The 17,049-nt window shown below is 45.2% G+C and overlaps 1 protein-coding gene across 7 annotated transcripts in view; it reads left to right on the top strand.

Annotated features, from left to right (window-relative positions):
* The first annotated feature begins 5,135 nt into the window (after positions 1-5,135).
* Positions 5,136-17,049, top strand: part of SBF2 (SET binding factor 2) — a 517,824-nt gene continuing 505,910 nt past the window's right edge. For all 7 annotated transcript variants that reach the window (XM_003910236.3, XM_017948646.1, XM_009186612.2 and 4 more), the window contains exon 1: positions 5,136-5,325. In XM_003910236.3, coding sequence (XP_003910285.3) covers positions 5,271-5,325 — 55 coding nt within the window. In that variant the 5' untranslated portion in view covers positions 5,136-5,270. The remainder of the gene's footprint in view (positions 5,326-17,049) is intronic.

The following is a 17,049-nucleotide window of genomic DNA, read 5'->3' as shown; positions in this document are numbered from 1 at the left end:
TATTCATTAAATTTCTTGCTTAGGAACTAAATGGTTGAAAATATAGCAATGGATCAGGGAATTTTCCAACACAGCTGCATAGTCTCCTTTGTTATGCTTTGGTAGAGACGCTCTGAAGAGGCCCTATCCCTGCCTGCTGACATTTGCTCAAGTCTAACTCTCATACTGCCTCCTTGAACTACTGTGGCTAACCACAGCAAGCACTTGAAATGACTGTACAGATCAAACCACTTACTCTGTAACAGCCCACTAGGAGCAATGGGCTGATACGCCTCGCTCACTGATAATCAGCTCTATTTTGTCTTTTTGTTTTGTTTTGTTGTTTTTTTGAGCTGGAGTTTTACTCTTGTGGCCCAGGCTGGAGTGCAATGGCGCAATCTCCGCTCACTGCAACCTCCGCCTCCCGGGTTCAAGCAATTCTCTTGCCTCAGCCTCCTGAGTAGCTGGGATTACAGGCACCTGCCACCACGCCCAGCTAAATTTTGTGTTTTTAGTAGAGTCATGGTTTCACCATGTTGGTCAGGCTGGTCTCGAACTGCTAACCTTAGGTGATTCACCTGCCTCGGCCTCCCAAACTGCTGGGATTACAGGCGTGAGCCGCCACGCTCCACCTATTTTTTCTTCTAAAGCAAAAAAGAAAGGCATCTGCCAGGTACACATCGTGAGAGTGTTACATATCCTTCCTCCCTTCCTGCTCCCACCAGCCTTCAGGAAAACAAATCTGGGCTTGCTTTACTCTCTCTCTCTCTTTGGTGAAAGGTGATGGTGGTTATCGTAGGGGATGGTCTGGCTTTCCGCCAACCTCAGTAATCAGGCTGCCTTGTCAGGGCTTATCAGTTTCAGCAGCCTGGCAGCTGTTGGCTGAGAAGCAAAGCACAGCTTTAGTGTATACAAAATATGTTCACATGTATATACAAACATACAGTGTCTTTCTACGTATACCTAGGATATGTTAAAATCTCTATGTGACAAAATGGGCATTTACAAATGGACTGGAAGTCTATTTATGACAGTAACAGATGAAATATGCCTAAAAGCAGATAGCATTTGATTCTAGGCTTAAAAACAAACTTTAATTTTAAAAAATTAAAATAATTTAAATGAGTACCTGCAAATGAAATAAAAGCCAAGACATTTAAAAGGTAAAATGAGACCCCTTACCACTACAAAATTAACTCAAAATGGGTCAAAGTACTAAATAGAAGAACTAAAACTATGAAGGAAACAAGAGTAAATCTTCATCTCACCTTTAATATGGCAATAAATTTTTAGATATAACACTAAAAGCATAGAAACAAACTAAAAAATTTGACTTCATCAAAATTAAAAACTGTTTTGCGCCAAAGGACATTATCAAGAAAATGAAGTCTGGGTGTGGAAGCTCATGCCTCTAATCCTAGTACCTTGGGAGGGCTAGATGGGAGGATTGCCTGAGGACAGGAGTTTTTTTTTTTTTTTTTTTTTTTTTGAGACGGAGTCTTGCTCTGTCACCCAGGCTGGAGTGCAGTGGCCGGATCTCAGCTCACTGCAAGCTCCGCCTCCCGGGTTTACGCCATTCTCCTGCCTCAGCCTCCCGAGTAGCTGGGACTACAGGCGCCCGCCACCTCGCCCGGCTAAGTTTTTGTATTTTTAGTAGAGACGGGGTTTCACTGTGTTAGCCAGGATGGTCTCGATCTCCTGACCTCGTGATCCGCCCGTCTCGGCCTCCCAAAGTGCTGGGATTACAGGCTTGAGCCACCGCGCCCGGCCAGGACAGGAGTTTAAGACCAGCCTGGGTAACATCATGATACATCATCTCTACATAAAAATACAATGAAAAATAAAATAAAATAGGAAATATCTGGGGGGGGAATAGGGCATAAAAATTTTAAAAAGAAAATTAAAACACAACGTACACAATGGGAAAATATCTGCAAATCATATATCTGACAAGGACTAGTATCCAGAATATATAAAGAATTCTTACAACTCAATCTCAAAAAGACAAAGAATCAATTTTAAAATGGGCAAAGGACTTGAATAGACATTTCTCCAAAGAAGATTTAGCAATGGCCAATAAACACATGAAAAGATCCTCAACACCATTAGTCTTTAGGGAAAGGCAAAACAGGACCACAATGAGATATCACTTCACACTAAGATAGCTATAACAAAACATAAACAACAGGAAAACAAGAGTTGACAAAGATGCAGAGAAATTAGAACCCTAGTACATTGCTGGTGAAAATGTAAAATGATGCAGCCACGGTGGGAAACAGTAGTAACAGAATTGCTACTTAATCCAGTAATTTCAATCCCAAGAATATATCCCCTAAAATTGAAAACAGGTACTCAAATACATGTACATGCATGTTTGCAGCAGCACTATTTACAATGCCAAAAGGTGGAAACAACCCATATGCCTATATGGGTTGTTACAGATAAACAAAATATGGTATATACATATGATATGGTTTGGCTGTGTCCTCACCCAAATTTCATCTTGACTTGTACTCCGTAATTCCCACCTGTCATGGGAGGGATCCGGTGGAAGGTAATTGAATCATGGGGGGGCAGGTCTTTCTCGCGCTGTTCTCGTGATAGTGAATAAGTTTCACGAGATTTGTTGGTTTTATAAAGGAGAGTTCTCCTACATAAGCTCTCTTGTCTGCCGCCTTGCTCCTCCTTGCCTTCCGCCATGTGCAACTGTGAGTCAATTAAACCTCTTTTCTTTATAAACTACCCTGTCTTTTTTTTTTTTTTTGAGACAGAGTCTGGCTCTGTTGCCCAGGCTGGAGTGCAGTGGCCGGATCTCAGCTCACTGCAAGCCCCGCCTCCCGGGTTCACGCCATTCTCCTGCCTCAGCCTCCCGAGTAGCTGGGAGTACAGGCGCCCGCCACCTCGCCCGGCTAATTTTTTTTGTATTTTAGTAGAGACGGGGTTTCACCGTGTTAGCCAGGATGGTCTCGATCTCCTGAACTCGTGATCCGCCCGTCTCGGCCTCCCAAAGTGCTGGGATTACAGGCTTGAGCCACCGCGCCCGGCCTACCCTGTCTTTATTAGCAGCGTGAGAACAGTCTAATACAACATACAATGGAATATTATTGAGTCATAAAAAATAATGAAGTGTTGATACTTCAATGTGATGCTACAACCTTGTACTGCATCTGCCCGTATACAAGCTGAGAACAATATACTAAATGAGAAAACCCAGACACAAAAAGTCACATATTGTATAATATAAACATGAAATATTCATAATAGATAAATCCATAGAGACAAAGCAAATTGGTGATTGCCAGGGGCTGTGGGATGGGGGAACGAGAATGACTGCTTAATGGTTGTGAGGTTTTCTTTTGGGTGGTGAAAATGTTTTGCAACTAGATAGACGCGGTAGTTGTACAGCATTGGGAATGTACTTAATGCCACTGAATTCTACATTTTAAAATGGCTAATTTTACGATATGTGAATTTTACCCTATTTTTAGAAAAGAAGTCGGGAAGGAATATGATAGCTGCCTTAAAAATCTATCATATGAAGAGAGATTTTATTTTTTTTCTGGATAGTTCCAGAGAGCAGAATCAGGGGAAATTACAGTAAGACAACTCTAAAATAATAAGGAAGAACTTTCTAACAAGAGGGCTGTTAAACGGTGGAATGGGCTGCCTCCCAAGGAAGTAAGATTATTCTTTGCTGAAAGTGATCAAGTTGGATGATGAGCTCTCAGGGAAGTTACAGAGAGGATTGCTACATGGGGTATGACTGAGGTTTTTTTTTTTTTTTTTTTTTTGTTTAATTATTCTCAGGATCAAGCTATCTTCCCTCCACGTTTGCAAATTCAGCTGATTCAGTTTTACCATTTGCAATTGACATAGAGCTCCTGGAGTTAAAGTATTCCTTCAGTTTCAGTTCTAGTGCCCCCCAACCCTCCCAATTTGTAGATGAAACAAGTGTGGCAGAGGAAGGGGAAATAGTAAATTACAGCAGAGTAAATCTGCAGGAGCTGAGATGTCAACTCCCTCAGTTCAGAGTTGGAACCACTGCGGCTTCCTGCTGGTCGTTGGGGAAAATCGCACTTTTCCTCATTAAAAATATTTGGTAGGCACTTACTACATACTAGACACTTTGCCAAGAGGCCTTGTCTTATATGTAAATATGAAGAATTAAACCCTCAATTAATAGTGAACAGTGATAAGCAACCACAAAGACAACTTCTAAACCAGAGATTTCCAAAACTTTGGTCTACCACTTGTTCAAATTCCCCTACCAAAACTTCGTGAGAGATTAACAAATGACAAAGTAAGTTCACCTGAATGTCGCACCACCCAAATTCGAAATGGTCAATATGAGGTTCAACAAAAAAGCATGCGACTTGGATAATCCCGAGACGGAAGGACGGGACCATTTATTCATTTTTGTGCGTGTTTGAGCAGGGAAGTTGGAAGTCACCACCTGTACGGGCTGCGAGAGCCCTGGGACCGCTGCGAGGGAAGCAAGCCGAGGCGGGCGGGGCTCCCCAGGGAGAGGCCAGCCCAGTTCGGGAGGATCCCGGGGATGCCGCGTTCCTCGGTGGAATCTGGCTCCCCGGGGCACTCCGGGGGAAGCCCAGGCCGACCGCCCCCGGCCCACCCGGCATTGAAACCCGAGGCGCCTTGGAGAATTGCGCAAAAGCCTCTCCCTCCCCCGTCTGCTCGGTGGCATGTTTCTAAAATTCCCATCTACACAACATAAACAGGAAACATGCAGCAAAAGCCCTGTCGGTGCAAATTCCTTGCTTCCAACCGAGGGCGGGAGAATTTCATCTTTGGTGGTGGTGGGCAGCAGAAGCAGCAGCCAGCTTTCCAAGTGACCCCTCAACTCTCCACGTCCCTTCTTCCAAATCCAAACAGAATAGAGAAGGCGGAAGGAAGGACCCCCTGCTTTAGGAAAAACAACGAGGGGGAGGGGGCCGTGAAGTAACATCCAGGCCTCAAACCACCTCCAGGGGCCGCATTGGCAGCGCGTGGCCGCCCACTCCCCAAGTGCAGCAGTCCGCGAGGCCAGCCGAGGGTTGGGGTGGGCTCGCCGCCCGGGCTTGGGGCAGCCGAGCCAGCGAGGGTGGGGGCGGGGTAGGAGCGGGCACGAGGCGCCGCGCAAGCGCAGAGCGCGCCTCGGTTGTCAAACATGGCTGAAGCGCTGCCGCTGCCGCTACTGCTGCTGCAGGGAAAATGCTGAGCCCTCCCGGGCCGGGTGGGCGGCGGCGGCGAGGGCGGCGACGGGGACCCGCTTCCCGAGCGCGGCGGCGGCGGCCATGGCCCGGCTGGCTGACTACTTCATCGTGGTAGGCTATGACCATGAGAAGCCAGGTAAGGGTGTGGGGCGGCGCCGCCCCCGGGCCTCCCCGCCCCCCGGCCGCTGTCCAGTGGGCTCCGCGGGGCCGGGCGTCGGGGCCGGGCGTCGGGGAGGGCCAGGCCGAGTCTCGGAGGAGCGGGCGGTCGGCGTCCGGCCTTCTCGGCTGGGCCGAGCCTGGCGGTGGGCGTGGGGGCCGGCATGACGGTAGTGGGAGGGAAGACGCCGCGTCTGCCCAGCCCCTGGGCGCACCCGCTGGGCCGGCCGGAGGCGAGTTGGGGTCTTGCTACCCTCCCGCTGGAGGCTGCCGGGTACCCGGGGCAGAGCCCTGGGATTGGGCCCAGGACCGCAAGGCTGGGAGGGCAGGAGCCAACTGTGCTAAGTTCCTCAGGGATAAACTTCTGCCCTGCATCCTGAATGAGTAACCAGTGACGCAGGGGGTTGTCCTCTCCGAAAGGAAGTGCTGAGAGTCCAGTGCTACCTCACCCCTGTGCTGTTGGGGGCCTAGTGACCGTCCTAAGGAACGCGTAGTACCAGGGAAGGGGAAAGGATTCTTTGTACTTTTACACCTTTCTAGGAAATGCTCCCTATTCTTTCAGGACAAATGTGACGGTCACTTAACAATGACATGACTTGTCTTTTAACTAGGGACAGCCAGCTGACCCCTGAAGGTGATCTTGTTTCACTCTAATGTGTTTTCATTGTTCTTTTGTCACAGAATTTTCTTAGGAACAATTGGGCAGATGCATTGTATTTTATACTTTAATTGATGGACTTCCACAACTTAAGAGAATTCGGGGTTCATGCACGTTTATTTCTGTATTTGTATTCTTTTGTATTCCTGTGTAGCTAAGCATAATGTAATAACAAATTGAACTGGGGAACCACTTCTATTTCAGGGCAATTCTAGTCCCACATTTGCAAGGAATTTTAGATATCAGCTCTACAGCCCTTTCATTTTTCAGAGATGCTGAGATTGTGTTTTCCTGATGGTTATAGCCATTGGTAGCCCAGAATGCCGTTGTTCTACGCGCTCGTGGTCCACTGTCTCTTTTATTATTCCTCTCCTAAGAACTTCCTCTCCTTTAGTGGGAACCTTTCATGTTCTTTTGTCTCTCACCAGTCATGACCTGATTGAGGTCAGTTGTTAAAGAGAAATATTAAATTTTTAAACTTCTGGCTCCAAAATTTTATTTCCTAGTAATTTTGCATAGTCTGATGTTTCTTTTCTATCAAGATTAAGTGTGGGAAATCAGTTTTTTAACCTTGTTTAGTTTTTAGTGACATTGTGCCGCCCCCCCCACACTTTTAAACAATTTTTTTTTTTTTTGAGACGGAGTCTTGCTCTGTTGCCCAGGCTGGAGTGCAGTCGTGCCATCTCGGTTCACTGCAGCCTCTGCCTCCCAGAGAACAACCCCAGCAGTTCTCTGCCTTAGCCTCCGGAGTAACTGGGATTACAGTTGCCCATCAACACGCCAGCTAATTTTTGTATTTGTAGTAGAGACGGGGTTTTACCATCCTGGCCAGGCTGGTCTTGAACTCCTGACCCTGTCATCCACCTGCCTCGGCCTCACAGAGTGCTGGGATTACAGACTTGAGCCACCACGCCCGGCCAACAGTGTCGAAACAATAACAGACTTGCAAAAAAGTTGCAAGAATGGTAGAAAAAATTCTCCCCCACCCCCAACAATTTGAGAGGAAGCTGTTGACCTGATGCCCTGTCATCCTGGAATACTTTAATGTGCATTTTCTGCAAACAAGAATGTTCTCCTACATGATCACAGTGCAATAACCAAAACAGGAAATGAATAGTGATACAGTACTCCATCTAGTTCTCGGACTGGTTCAAGTTTTGTTGATTGTGCTGTTAATCTCTTTACTGGCAAAAGGATCCAGTTTAGCAATATGTGTTGCATTCATGTTATGTCTCTTTTGTCTCCCTCAATGTGGAACATTTCCTTTATCTTCTCCTAACTTTCGTGACCCTGACATTTAACAATTACAGGTCAGTTACTTTGGAGGCTGCCCCTCAATTTGGGATTGTCTGTTCCTTCATGATTAGATACATACGAATATGTGCTTGGGAAGGATATCACAGAAGTGATGCTCACTGCATCCTGTCAGGTGGTGCACAATTTCACTTTGTTTCATTGTTATTTTTACTTTGATTACTTGATATAAGTAATATCTGTCAGTTTTCTCCACTATAAAGTTAATATTTAATTGTTTTTGTCATGTACTTTGAAACTATGTAAATATCTTGTTCCTCACTAAACTCTTAATCATTTATTGACATCTACATGGAGTCTTGGTTTTGTGTGTGTGTGTGTGTGTATATGTGTGTGTGTATGTGTTTAGTGGATTATATTCTGTTACTATTTGCCTAAGTCCATTCGGGCTGTTATAACAAAAATACCTCAAACTGGGTGGCTTACAAACAATAGAAATTTATTTTTCACAGTCTGGAGGCAGAGAAATCCAAGATTAAGACTGACAGGTTCAGTGTCTGGTCAGAGGACCTGCTTCCTCATAGCCATGTTCTCAATTTAACCTCATAAGGCTTAAGGGTTACATGAGCTCTCTGGGGTCTCTTTAAAAAGGGAACTAATCCCATTCACAAGGGCTCCACCCCCATGACCTGATCACTTCCCAAAGTCCTCACCTCATAATACCATTACCTTGGGTGTCAGGATTTTAACATATGAATTTTGGGAGAGCACATAAACATTCAGACTATAGCATTATTTATTTTGATGTTCAAATTGTTCTTTATTTGGCCAATGAGAGCTGTTCAAGCTGGCTTCTGTGTTCTTATGGTACATCCCCATCACTCTTTGAGAACATCTTTTTACTTTTTGGTACAAGAACCTGTACCTGGCTCATCTTGTACCTTCCCTGCCTTGATTCTGGAATCAGCCATTTAGGGATCCCTGGTTCCTTTGAGTGGAGAATGACATTTAGAAGCTAAGATCTCAATCAAGGCTAGTATGTTTATTGCTGTTGGGTTGTTACTGCTTTCAGGTCCTGTTAATGGTCAGGGCTGGTAAGTATAGGTATGTATGCATAAACATACATATGTATTTATATCTATATTTATTATCTCTGTATATTGAAAACTATGAATTCATACTGATACCTCCAATTTCAATAAAATATTCCAGGATCTATTCTAGTTTTCTCCTTTTTCATATTGTAATGTTCTTCTCTGACAGTGAGAAATCTGGCTTCCATTATCCTTAATGTATATACTTATTGTTCAGTCTCCCATCTTCACTACCATCCATTCCTCTCACTGCTGGGACTTGGATTCTTCATTACATCTCCTCCATCCCCCTACCCCATTCTGGATCTAAGAGTCCATACCAGCATGCTTCAATACAGGGACACCCCCCCCAGCGCTCTGGCTATGACTCCTCATGTTGGTCTCTCCACTGTTGGTGGACACACTTCTTTCCCGACTCAGACTCTGACACCCCACGGTGAGCTGCTTCCATTGGAAGACATCCTTCTCACTCTGTTGTACCCCAGTGCCCTTTGCCAGTTTCCCCCTCCTGCCTTAATGCTTGGGCTCTGAAGCAAAATGTTTGGCTCTTCCCCTACCACACATTCTCCCTCCTTAGCTCTCTTCGTCTATGACAATATGACAGGCTCCACCCCAGGGATCCACCTTCACCCCAGGGGTACCATGACAACTGCTCTTCTCACAGCAGGAAAAGGGAAGGAGAAGGAAGATTAATTTTTTAAGTAACACAATCCAGAAGCTTGTATAAATTGTAGAATGTCAATAGTGAAATGTGTAACTTTTTAACTTGGGATAATTCTTCTTTAGTCATGGGGAGGTGCGGGCGGTGGTGTCAGGAGCAGCTGTGGGAGCAGCAGTGATGTTGGTAGGTCCCCTGTGCCCTGTGTCCCTGAGATAGCCGACTGTACCGCCCCCGCCCTTGTGCCTCTGGCAGGACCTGCCCTCAGGGCCAGAGCTTCCCCAGCTCCTGACCCTGTGTCACCACTCTTGCCCACCAATGCTGCGGGGAGGGTGTGAGTAGGAGGCGGAGCTGGAGGTGCAGTTTGGGGGTCTGGGGCGGGAAGTGGGAGCAGTGCCTGCTTCAGGGACCTGGCCAGCAGCGTGGTCACTGCACCCACCCTGCCGAGGGCACCAGGTTCCTGTGCCTCACAGTGAGGCTCTGAGCAGGGCTGCCCAGGGCCGCATCCCTGGGTTCCACCCTGCATCAGGGTGATTGCCAGGCCTGACACTCCCAAGGGCCGGGCCCAGGACCCACAATCTGCTCCTGGAGGCATCCCCCTAGGCAGGGCCACAAGCTGGGTGAGGGGGAGCTGGTAGAGATGTTGCCTCTGCCCTGGATACCGGCCTGGGCCCAGCGAGAACCTGGAGCCCCTGCTCCAGGCTACGAGGGGGCACACTCCACAGACCTGACCAAAGCCAGGAGCAGGCAGCAGCCCCGCCCTCCTCGGGGTGCTTGGGTGCTGCAGCCACCCAAGTCAGAGCTGTGGACCCAGTCCTCCCTGTGTTGTTGGGGGCCACGAGTAGGAGCCCCCCACCCCACACAGCTGCAGCTGCCCAAGTTGGGGCTGTGGACCCAGGCCTCTTTGCACTCTTAGGGGCCAGGGAAGGCATCCCTCCTCCCCTTGTAGGCTTGGATGTGCCTGCTCCAATCTCGGAGCGGGGTTGGGGCCAAATCAGGGTGCTGTCACAGCCCAGCTGGATGTGTACACACTTAGGTCGGCGCTGACACACTAGGCCCCTGCCTCCTCAGCCCCCTCTGGACTTTGGGCCCTGACAAGCACCGTGGGAGGGGGTTTGAGGGCAGCTTGGTGCAGGCCTGCAGGTACCCCTTGACGCGAGCAGCCTGGGCTTCATGGATGGCGGCAGGAAGCAGACAGGCTCCTGGGCGGAAGTGGGCAGTTCTCTGGTGAGGCCCCACCTTCAGGCTGGGGAGGGCTGGTAGGCTGGGGGCCAGGCTGCCAGTCCTATGGACTAGAGTGAGGACTTGTGGTACCTTTTCTGGGCCCACCGATAGACAATCGGTGTGCACTTTTCCCCCTCTGATAAAAGTTGCAGGCTCAGCCCAGAGCAGACCAGAGAATGGAGAGATGATGAGACAACCAGTTACAGAGAGGAGTTACCCTCTCTGCTGAGAGCTGAAGAGATGATGGGACAATCTGCCTGCAGAGAGGAGCCACCCACTCTAGTCTAGGACCTCTCTGCTGAGAGCTGCAGACAGCAGGACAACCAGCTGCAGAGAGAAGCTGCCCTCTCTGCTGATAGCTGAACACCTGTTGGGATGACCAGCTGCAGAGAGGAACCACTCTCACTGCTGAGAAAATACTTGCTGGGGTGACCTGCCTGCATAAAGGAGCTACCCTCTCTGCTAGGAGCTGAACACTCATCAGGATACGCTACTGCAGAGTAGAGCTGCCCACTGTGGGTCTTTGAGCTGTTCTGTTGCTCAATAAAGTTCCTCTTTGTCTTGCTCACCCTCCACTTGTTACCTGAGGACCTCATTCTTCCTGGTCACAGGACAAGAACTTGGGACCCTTGAATGGCAAGGGTAAAAGAGCTGTAACACAAGCAGAGCTGAAGCATGCCCGTTGCTCACCATGTTGCAGGCGAAGGAAGGGGGAGAAGAGCTGTGGCCCTTCTGGGAGCCCAGACCTGTGTATTTTTTTGTAAAGCCCCAAGCTAGGGCTGTGACTCCATCTTTGGGACCCTGTGGTTCCTGGCATCTTCAAGCTTCTGAGTTTCACTGCATTCCCCGGTGCCGGCCAGTGAAGCTGCTTGTGGTGCACCTGGTCCAGCCACAGCCTTGCAGAGAGCTGGCACTCATGCCAGTACCTGGAGCTGCCCACCCTGTGGCAGCAGCTGGCACGTCTAACTGCGCAGTGGCTAGACTGTACGCTCGCTTACATACCCCTCACCGCTCCACGCCTGACTCCAGTCTTTCTTGGAGGCATGGGGTCCAGGCTGGTAGCGTGAGCTGAGTGTAGCCTACCAGGACGAGTGGGCAGAACAAGCCTAGCGGATCTGAGCAAAACTCGGGCAGAGGCGCCACCGGCCACAGGTTTCTGGCCAGAAAAGTGACACCCTAAAGATCCCATAACAATGTCTAATAAAGTATAAATTACGTGCAATAAAATTTACTCTTTTAAGTGAACATTTCAGTGAGTTTTGATAAATATATACATTAGTGTAGCCACTACTGCAATCAAGGTATAGATATAGGGCTGGCTGCTGTGACTCATACCTATAATGGCAATGCTTTGGGAGGCTGAGGCTGGAGGATGGCTTTAGGCCAGGAGTTTGAGACCAGCCTGTGCCACATGGTGAGCCCCATCTTTGGAAAAAAAAAAAAAAAAGTAGCCTGGTGTGGTGGCACATGTCTGTAGTTCCAGCTACTTGGGATGCTAAGATGGGAGGATTGCTTGAACCTAGGAGTTTGAACCTGCGGTAAGTCATGATCACTCCACTGTATTCCAGCCTGAGTGACAGATTGAGACTCCGTTTCTAAAAATAGGTAGGTAGATAGATAGATAGGGAACATTTTCATGCTTCTAAAAAGTCCTCTCATGCCTCTTTGTAGTCAGTTCCCTTTCTAGCATCTGGCAGTCACTGATCTGTTTTCTGTCTGTATGTTTTTGTCTTTTCTAGAATGTCATATAAATAGTATACAGTTTTTTGTGTCTGGCTTTTCACTTAGGATCATACAGTTGAGATTTATCTATGTTGTATTTACTGACAGTTGTTGCTTTTTATTGCTGAATATGATACGATTTATCCTTTCACCAGTGGAAAGACACTTGAATTTCTAGTTTTGGGCTATGGTGAACATAATTGTTCTGAACATTTGCATACAGATCTTGGAATGTTTATATGTTCCTGTTTTCATTTCTCTTGGGTAAATATGTAGGAGAAGAATTGCTAGGTCATAAGTGTCTTGTTTGTATGAGACTGACAAACTTTCCTAATTGGCTGTTCCATTTTACATTTTCACTAGCAATGTATGAGAGTTCTAGTTATTTTTAAATTTAATCTATTACTTAAAAATATTTTTGGCTGCTCTGCCTGTGGAGTAGCCATTTTTTTTTGTTAACTTCTCTAATAAACTTGCTTTCACTAAAAACAAAAAAACAGGCTGGGCACAGTGGCTCATGCTGGTAATCCCAGCCCTTTGGAAGGCCGAGGTGGGTGGATCACCAGGTCAGAAGAACGAGACCATCCTGGCCAACATGGTGATACCCCGTCTCTACTAAAAATACAAAAATTAGCTGGGGGTGGTGGCGGGCGCCTGTAGTCCCAGCTACTTGGGAGGCTGAGGCAGGAGAATGGCTTGAACTCGGGAGGCAGAGATTGCAGTGAGCAGAGATTGTGCCACTGCACTACAGCCTGACGACAGAGCAAGACTCTGTCTTAAAAAAAAAAAAAAAAACAACTTCCCCTAGCTTTATTGAGGTGTAATTTACAAATAAAAATCATATATATTTATGGTGGACAGTGTGATGTTTCATGTATACATTGTGAAATGATTACCGCAGTCAAGGTAATTAACATATCCATCACTTCACATAGTTAACCCTGTGTGTGTGTGTATGTGTGTTTATGGTGAAGAAATTTAAAATCTCTCTTGGCAGGGTGCAGTAGCTCACGCCTGTAATCCCAGCACTTTGGGAGGCTGAGGTGGGTGGATTGCTTGAGTCCAGGATTTTGAGACCAGCGTGGGCAACAGGTTTTTTTCTCCAAAAAAGAGATCTACTCTCTTAACATACCTCATTTGTGGTTTTAGTTTGTGTTTTCCTGGTGACTAATGATGTTGAACACCTTTTCAAGTGCTTGTTGCCATTTATGTATTTTTTTGTAAAGTGTCTGATCAAATTTGTGCTCTTTTTATTGGGTTGTTTGACTTCTTACTGTTACTGGTGGAGGGTGTCCAGGTTCTTGGTGTTTTGAAAAAAGAATTGGACAAAATGCACAAACAAAGCAATGACAGAAAAGCCACAGATTTATTGAAATGAAAGTACACTCCATAGGGTGGGAATGGGCTTGAGCAAGCAGCTTGAGAGTGCTGGTTATGGAATTTTCTGGGATTTAAATACCCTGTAGAGGTTTCTCATTGGTTATACTGTGTATGCCTTATGTAAATGAAGAGGATGAAGTGAAGTTACAAAGTTATTTACTTGGTGTACACCCTATGCAAATAAAGAAGATGTTTCCTGACATAGCTGAAGTGAAGTTACACAATTATTTACTTGGATGTAGAAAGTTGGGGTTTTTCTGTTTGATTTAGTTCTACAAAGTCCTTAGGTTCCCTGCCACCAGACCCTATTCTCCTGCCTCAGTATTACTGAGATTTTTTTTTCTAATTCTAGATACAAGTCTGTCCCTCCCTCCCTTTTTCCTCCCCTCTCCCCTCTCTTCCTTGCCTTGCCTTCCCTTTCCGTTTTCCTTTCGTTGCACTCTGTTGCCCAGGCAGGAAGGCAGTGGCACAATCACAATTTACTGAAGCCTTTATCTCCCGGGCTCAATTCATCCTCCCACCTCAGCCTGCTGAGTAGCTGGGACTACAGGTGCACGCCACCATGCCCGGCTAATTTTTGTATTTTTTGTAGAGATGGGGTTTCACCATGTTACCCAGGCTGGTCTTGAACTCCTGACCTCAAGCATTCCTTTTGCCTAAACTTCCCAAAGCACTGGGATTACAGCCATGAGCCACCTCACTGGCCAAATGATACACTCTTTATTTTTGTTCCTAAAGTGTCTTTGCAATTAATACTTGCAGTTGAATTTTTAAATATTTATATTTTATAATTGGATTAAAAAAAAAAAAAAACCAAACTCAGCTGGGTGCAGTTGGCTCACACCTGTAATTGGGAGGCTGTGCCCAGGAATTTGAGACCAGCCTGGGCAACATAGTGAGACCTCGTCTCTACTAAAAAATAAAAAAACGTAAAAATGAATTAGCCAGGTGTGGTGATGGATGCCTGTAGTCCCAGCTGCTTGGGAGGTTGAGGTGGGAGCATTACTTGAGCCCAGGAGGGCGAGGCTGCAGTGAGCTGTGTTTGTGCCATTGTACTCCAGCCTGGGTAACGGAACAAACTCCAGCCTGGGTGAAAGAACAAGATTCCATCTCAAAAACAAAAGCAAAAACCCCTTGTCTTTTGAAAAATTTCTTTTACAAACTGGAAAAAAGAGGTAATGCATGCTATTTGAATTATATAGAAAGAAGGGGCCGGGCGCAGTGGCTCAAGCCTGTAATCCCAGCACTTTGGGAGGCCGAGACGGGTGGATCACGAGGTCAGGAGATGGAGACCATCCTGGCTAACACGGTGAAACCCCGTCTCTACTAAAAAATACAAAAAACTAGCCGGGCAAGGTGGCGGGCGCCTGTAGTCCCAGCTACTCGGGAGGCTGAGGCAGGAGAATGGCATGAACCTGGGAGGCAGAGCTTGCAGTGAGCTGAGATCTGGCCACTGCACTCCAGCCTGGGCAACAGAGCGAGACTCCGTCTCAAAAAAAAAAAAAAAAAAAAAAAAAGAAAGAAGGGTGCCTGGTACATCATAGGTAGTTAACAAAGATAACACAAAATGAACACACAGTTGTTGAAAATATGGGGGAAAAAGCTATAAAAAAGGAGGTGGATGTGGTTATAAAAGAGTAATTGGGAGGAATTTTTGTGGTGATAAAACTTTTATATTTTGACTGGGTGGTGGATACATATATCTACATGTATGAAAAAATTGCATAGAACTAAATACACACTTACAACCACAAATGAGTATAGGTAAAACTGAGGAAATGTGAATGAGATTGGTGGATTCTATTATATCCTGGTGGTGATTTTGTAATTTAATTTTGCCTGATGTCACCAATGGGGGGAACTGGGTAAAAGGTACATGGTTTCTGTATTAATTCTTACAATTATGTGTAAATCTGCAACTATCTCAAAATTAAAAGTTCAATTAAAAAAACTATAAGAAAGATAGAAAGATACCCTTACTATCTTTTTAAAAACTATTAATGACATAAGGAAAATTTATTTTATAAAATTTTAGAAAAACATAATGTCCAGTGGCTGTATTATTATATAATTTGAGTGTATCATTTTAACTTAGTCACTTTACTATTGGACCTTGTTTCCAGTTTTGTGTTCTTATAATGCTGTTATGCTGAGGAGAACATAGCTTGAAAACCACTGATTTTTTATGACAGTTTGGTTTTGATAATTTGAAATTAAGACCTTATTTTTCTGACTCTGCCTGTGTACTATGGCAGAATAATTAGGAAATATCATTAGCTTCTAATATGTGGTTATTTAGCCAACCATATTTTTCTTATTGTTTTTACTTTCTTTTACTGAGATTTGTCCAGAAAAATTGATAATGACTACCTGGGTTAATTATTTTATATGCCTTTACTTTTTTTTATTTCTGCTGTCCATTAATACATTTATAATTCATTTATCTTGGTGGTATTTCATCTGGAGTCAATTATGTTAATCATTTGAAGTTCTTGTATTTTTTTCATATCAATCTGCTTAAGTATATTAGAGAATGTTTGACATGTTTCTTAGGCATTTAATCAGTATTTAAGCAGTATAAGTGAGATAAGCTAGAATGTAAATTTATGTATAACACCTGAAATACATTTTGAGACATTGTAAAAAATTGATAATTGATTGTGATTAAACCATTGTAATACATAGCTTGAGTTTTCTCCCCTGAAGTAGTTGGTATTTTCTAGTTGCTGTTTGTTGCCACCTGTCAAGAACCATTTGGGATTCACCGATTTAACAGTTATTTATTGCTTTCCAGGCATTGTGCTAAGTGCTAGGCTAGATACAAATGAGTCAAGATTAAAACTCTATCCCTAACCTAGTCATTAGTGGACAGAATCTTGAAACAAGTAATGATAAATTATTTCAGGAGGATGGACCCACTTTACTGAGGGAAAAAGAGAATATGTCTTATGAGAGGTGATGTTTAAACCAAGTTGTATAGTTTGCATAAACATTCGCTATGTGGAAAAGAGGACAGAGGAGATTATAGGCATAGAGGAAAAATGTGTGTGTGTGAATGTCTTGTTACAGGAATGGAGAAGTGAATGTAGATGGAAACTGAGATGGGCTTTGATGCCTGAGTGGGTTGACAATTGGGAAAAGCTCTGTACATCAGGCTATAGAATTTAGCCTTTAATCTATAGATGGTAGGGTCTGTTGAAAAACGGTAGCTCTTGAAAAGCAATAAACAACAGAAATGTGACTCAAATGGCAATGAACTGAAGGGAGAAAGACCAGTATGAGAAAGCTCAAGCGTTTTTATGGTGGAAATGGCAAGGAAGGTGTGGATGCTAGAGAAATTTGAAAGTTGAGGTTAGTAAAACTTAGTAATGAATGAATGTGAGGGGTAAAGTAGAAAGAGTGGATGAGGCTAACAAAGTTTGTAGCTTGGGTAATATGTGTCGTGATGCTATGGATACAAATAGGGAATTCAGGAGAAGAAATGAATTTGGATGAGGGAAGGAAATGCTGAGTGAAAGGTGACAGTCTATGATCAAGGTAGAGATGTCATTTAGGTGTTTAGACATGTGAGTCAGGAGGTAAGGAGAAAAGTGAAGATAGAGATTTAACTTGGCAATTGTCAGTAGCCAGCTGATTGTCAAATATGAAGAAAAACGTGAGATTGCGTAGGAAATGTGCATAGAGTGAAAAGAAGAGTGGCCTCAGAATTGTACT

This window comes from Papio anubis, chromosome 12 (assembly GCF_008728515.1).
Source record: "Papio anubis isolate 15944 chromosome 12, Panubis1.0, whole genome shotgun sequence".
Lineage (NCBI taxonomy): Eukaryota > Metazoa > Chordata > Mammalia > Primates > Cercopithecidae > Papio > Papio anubis.
Note: the sequence above shows the minus strand (reverse complement) of the source record. Positions and strands in the feature narration are given on the sequence as shown.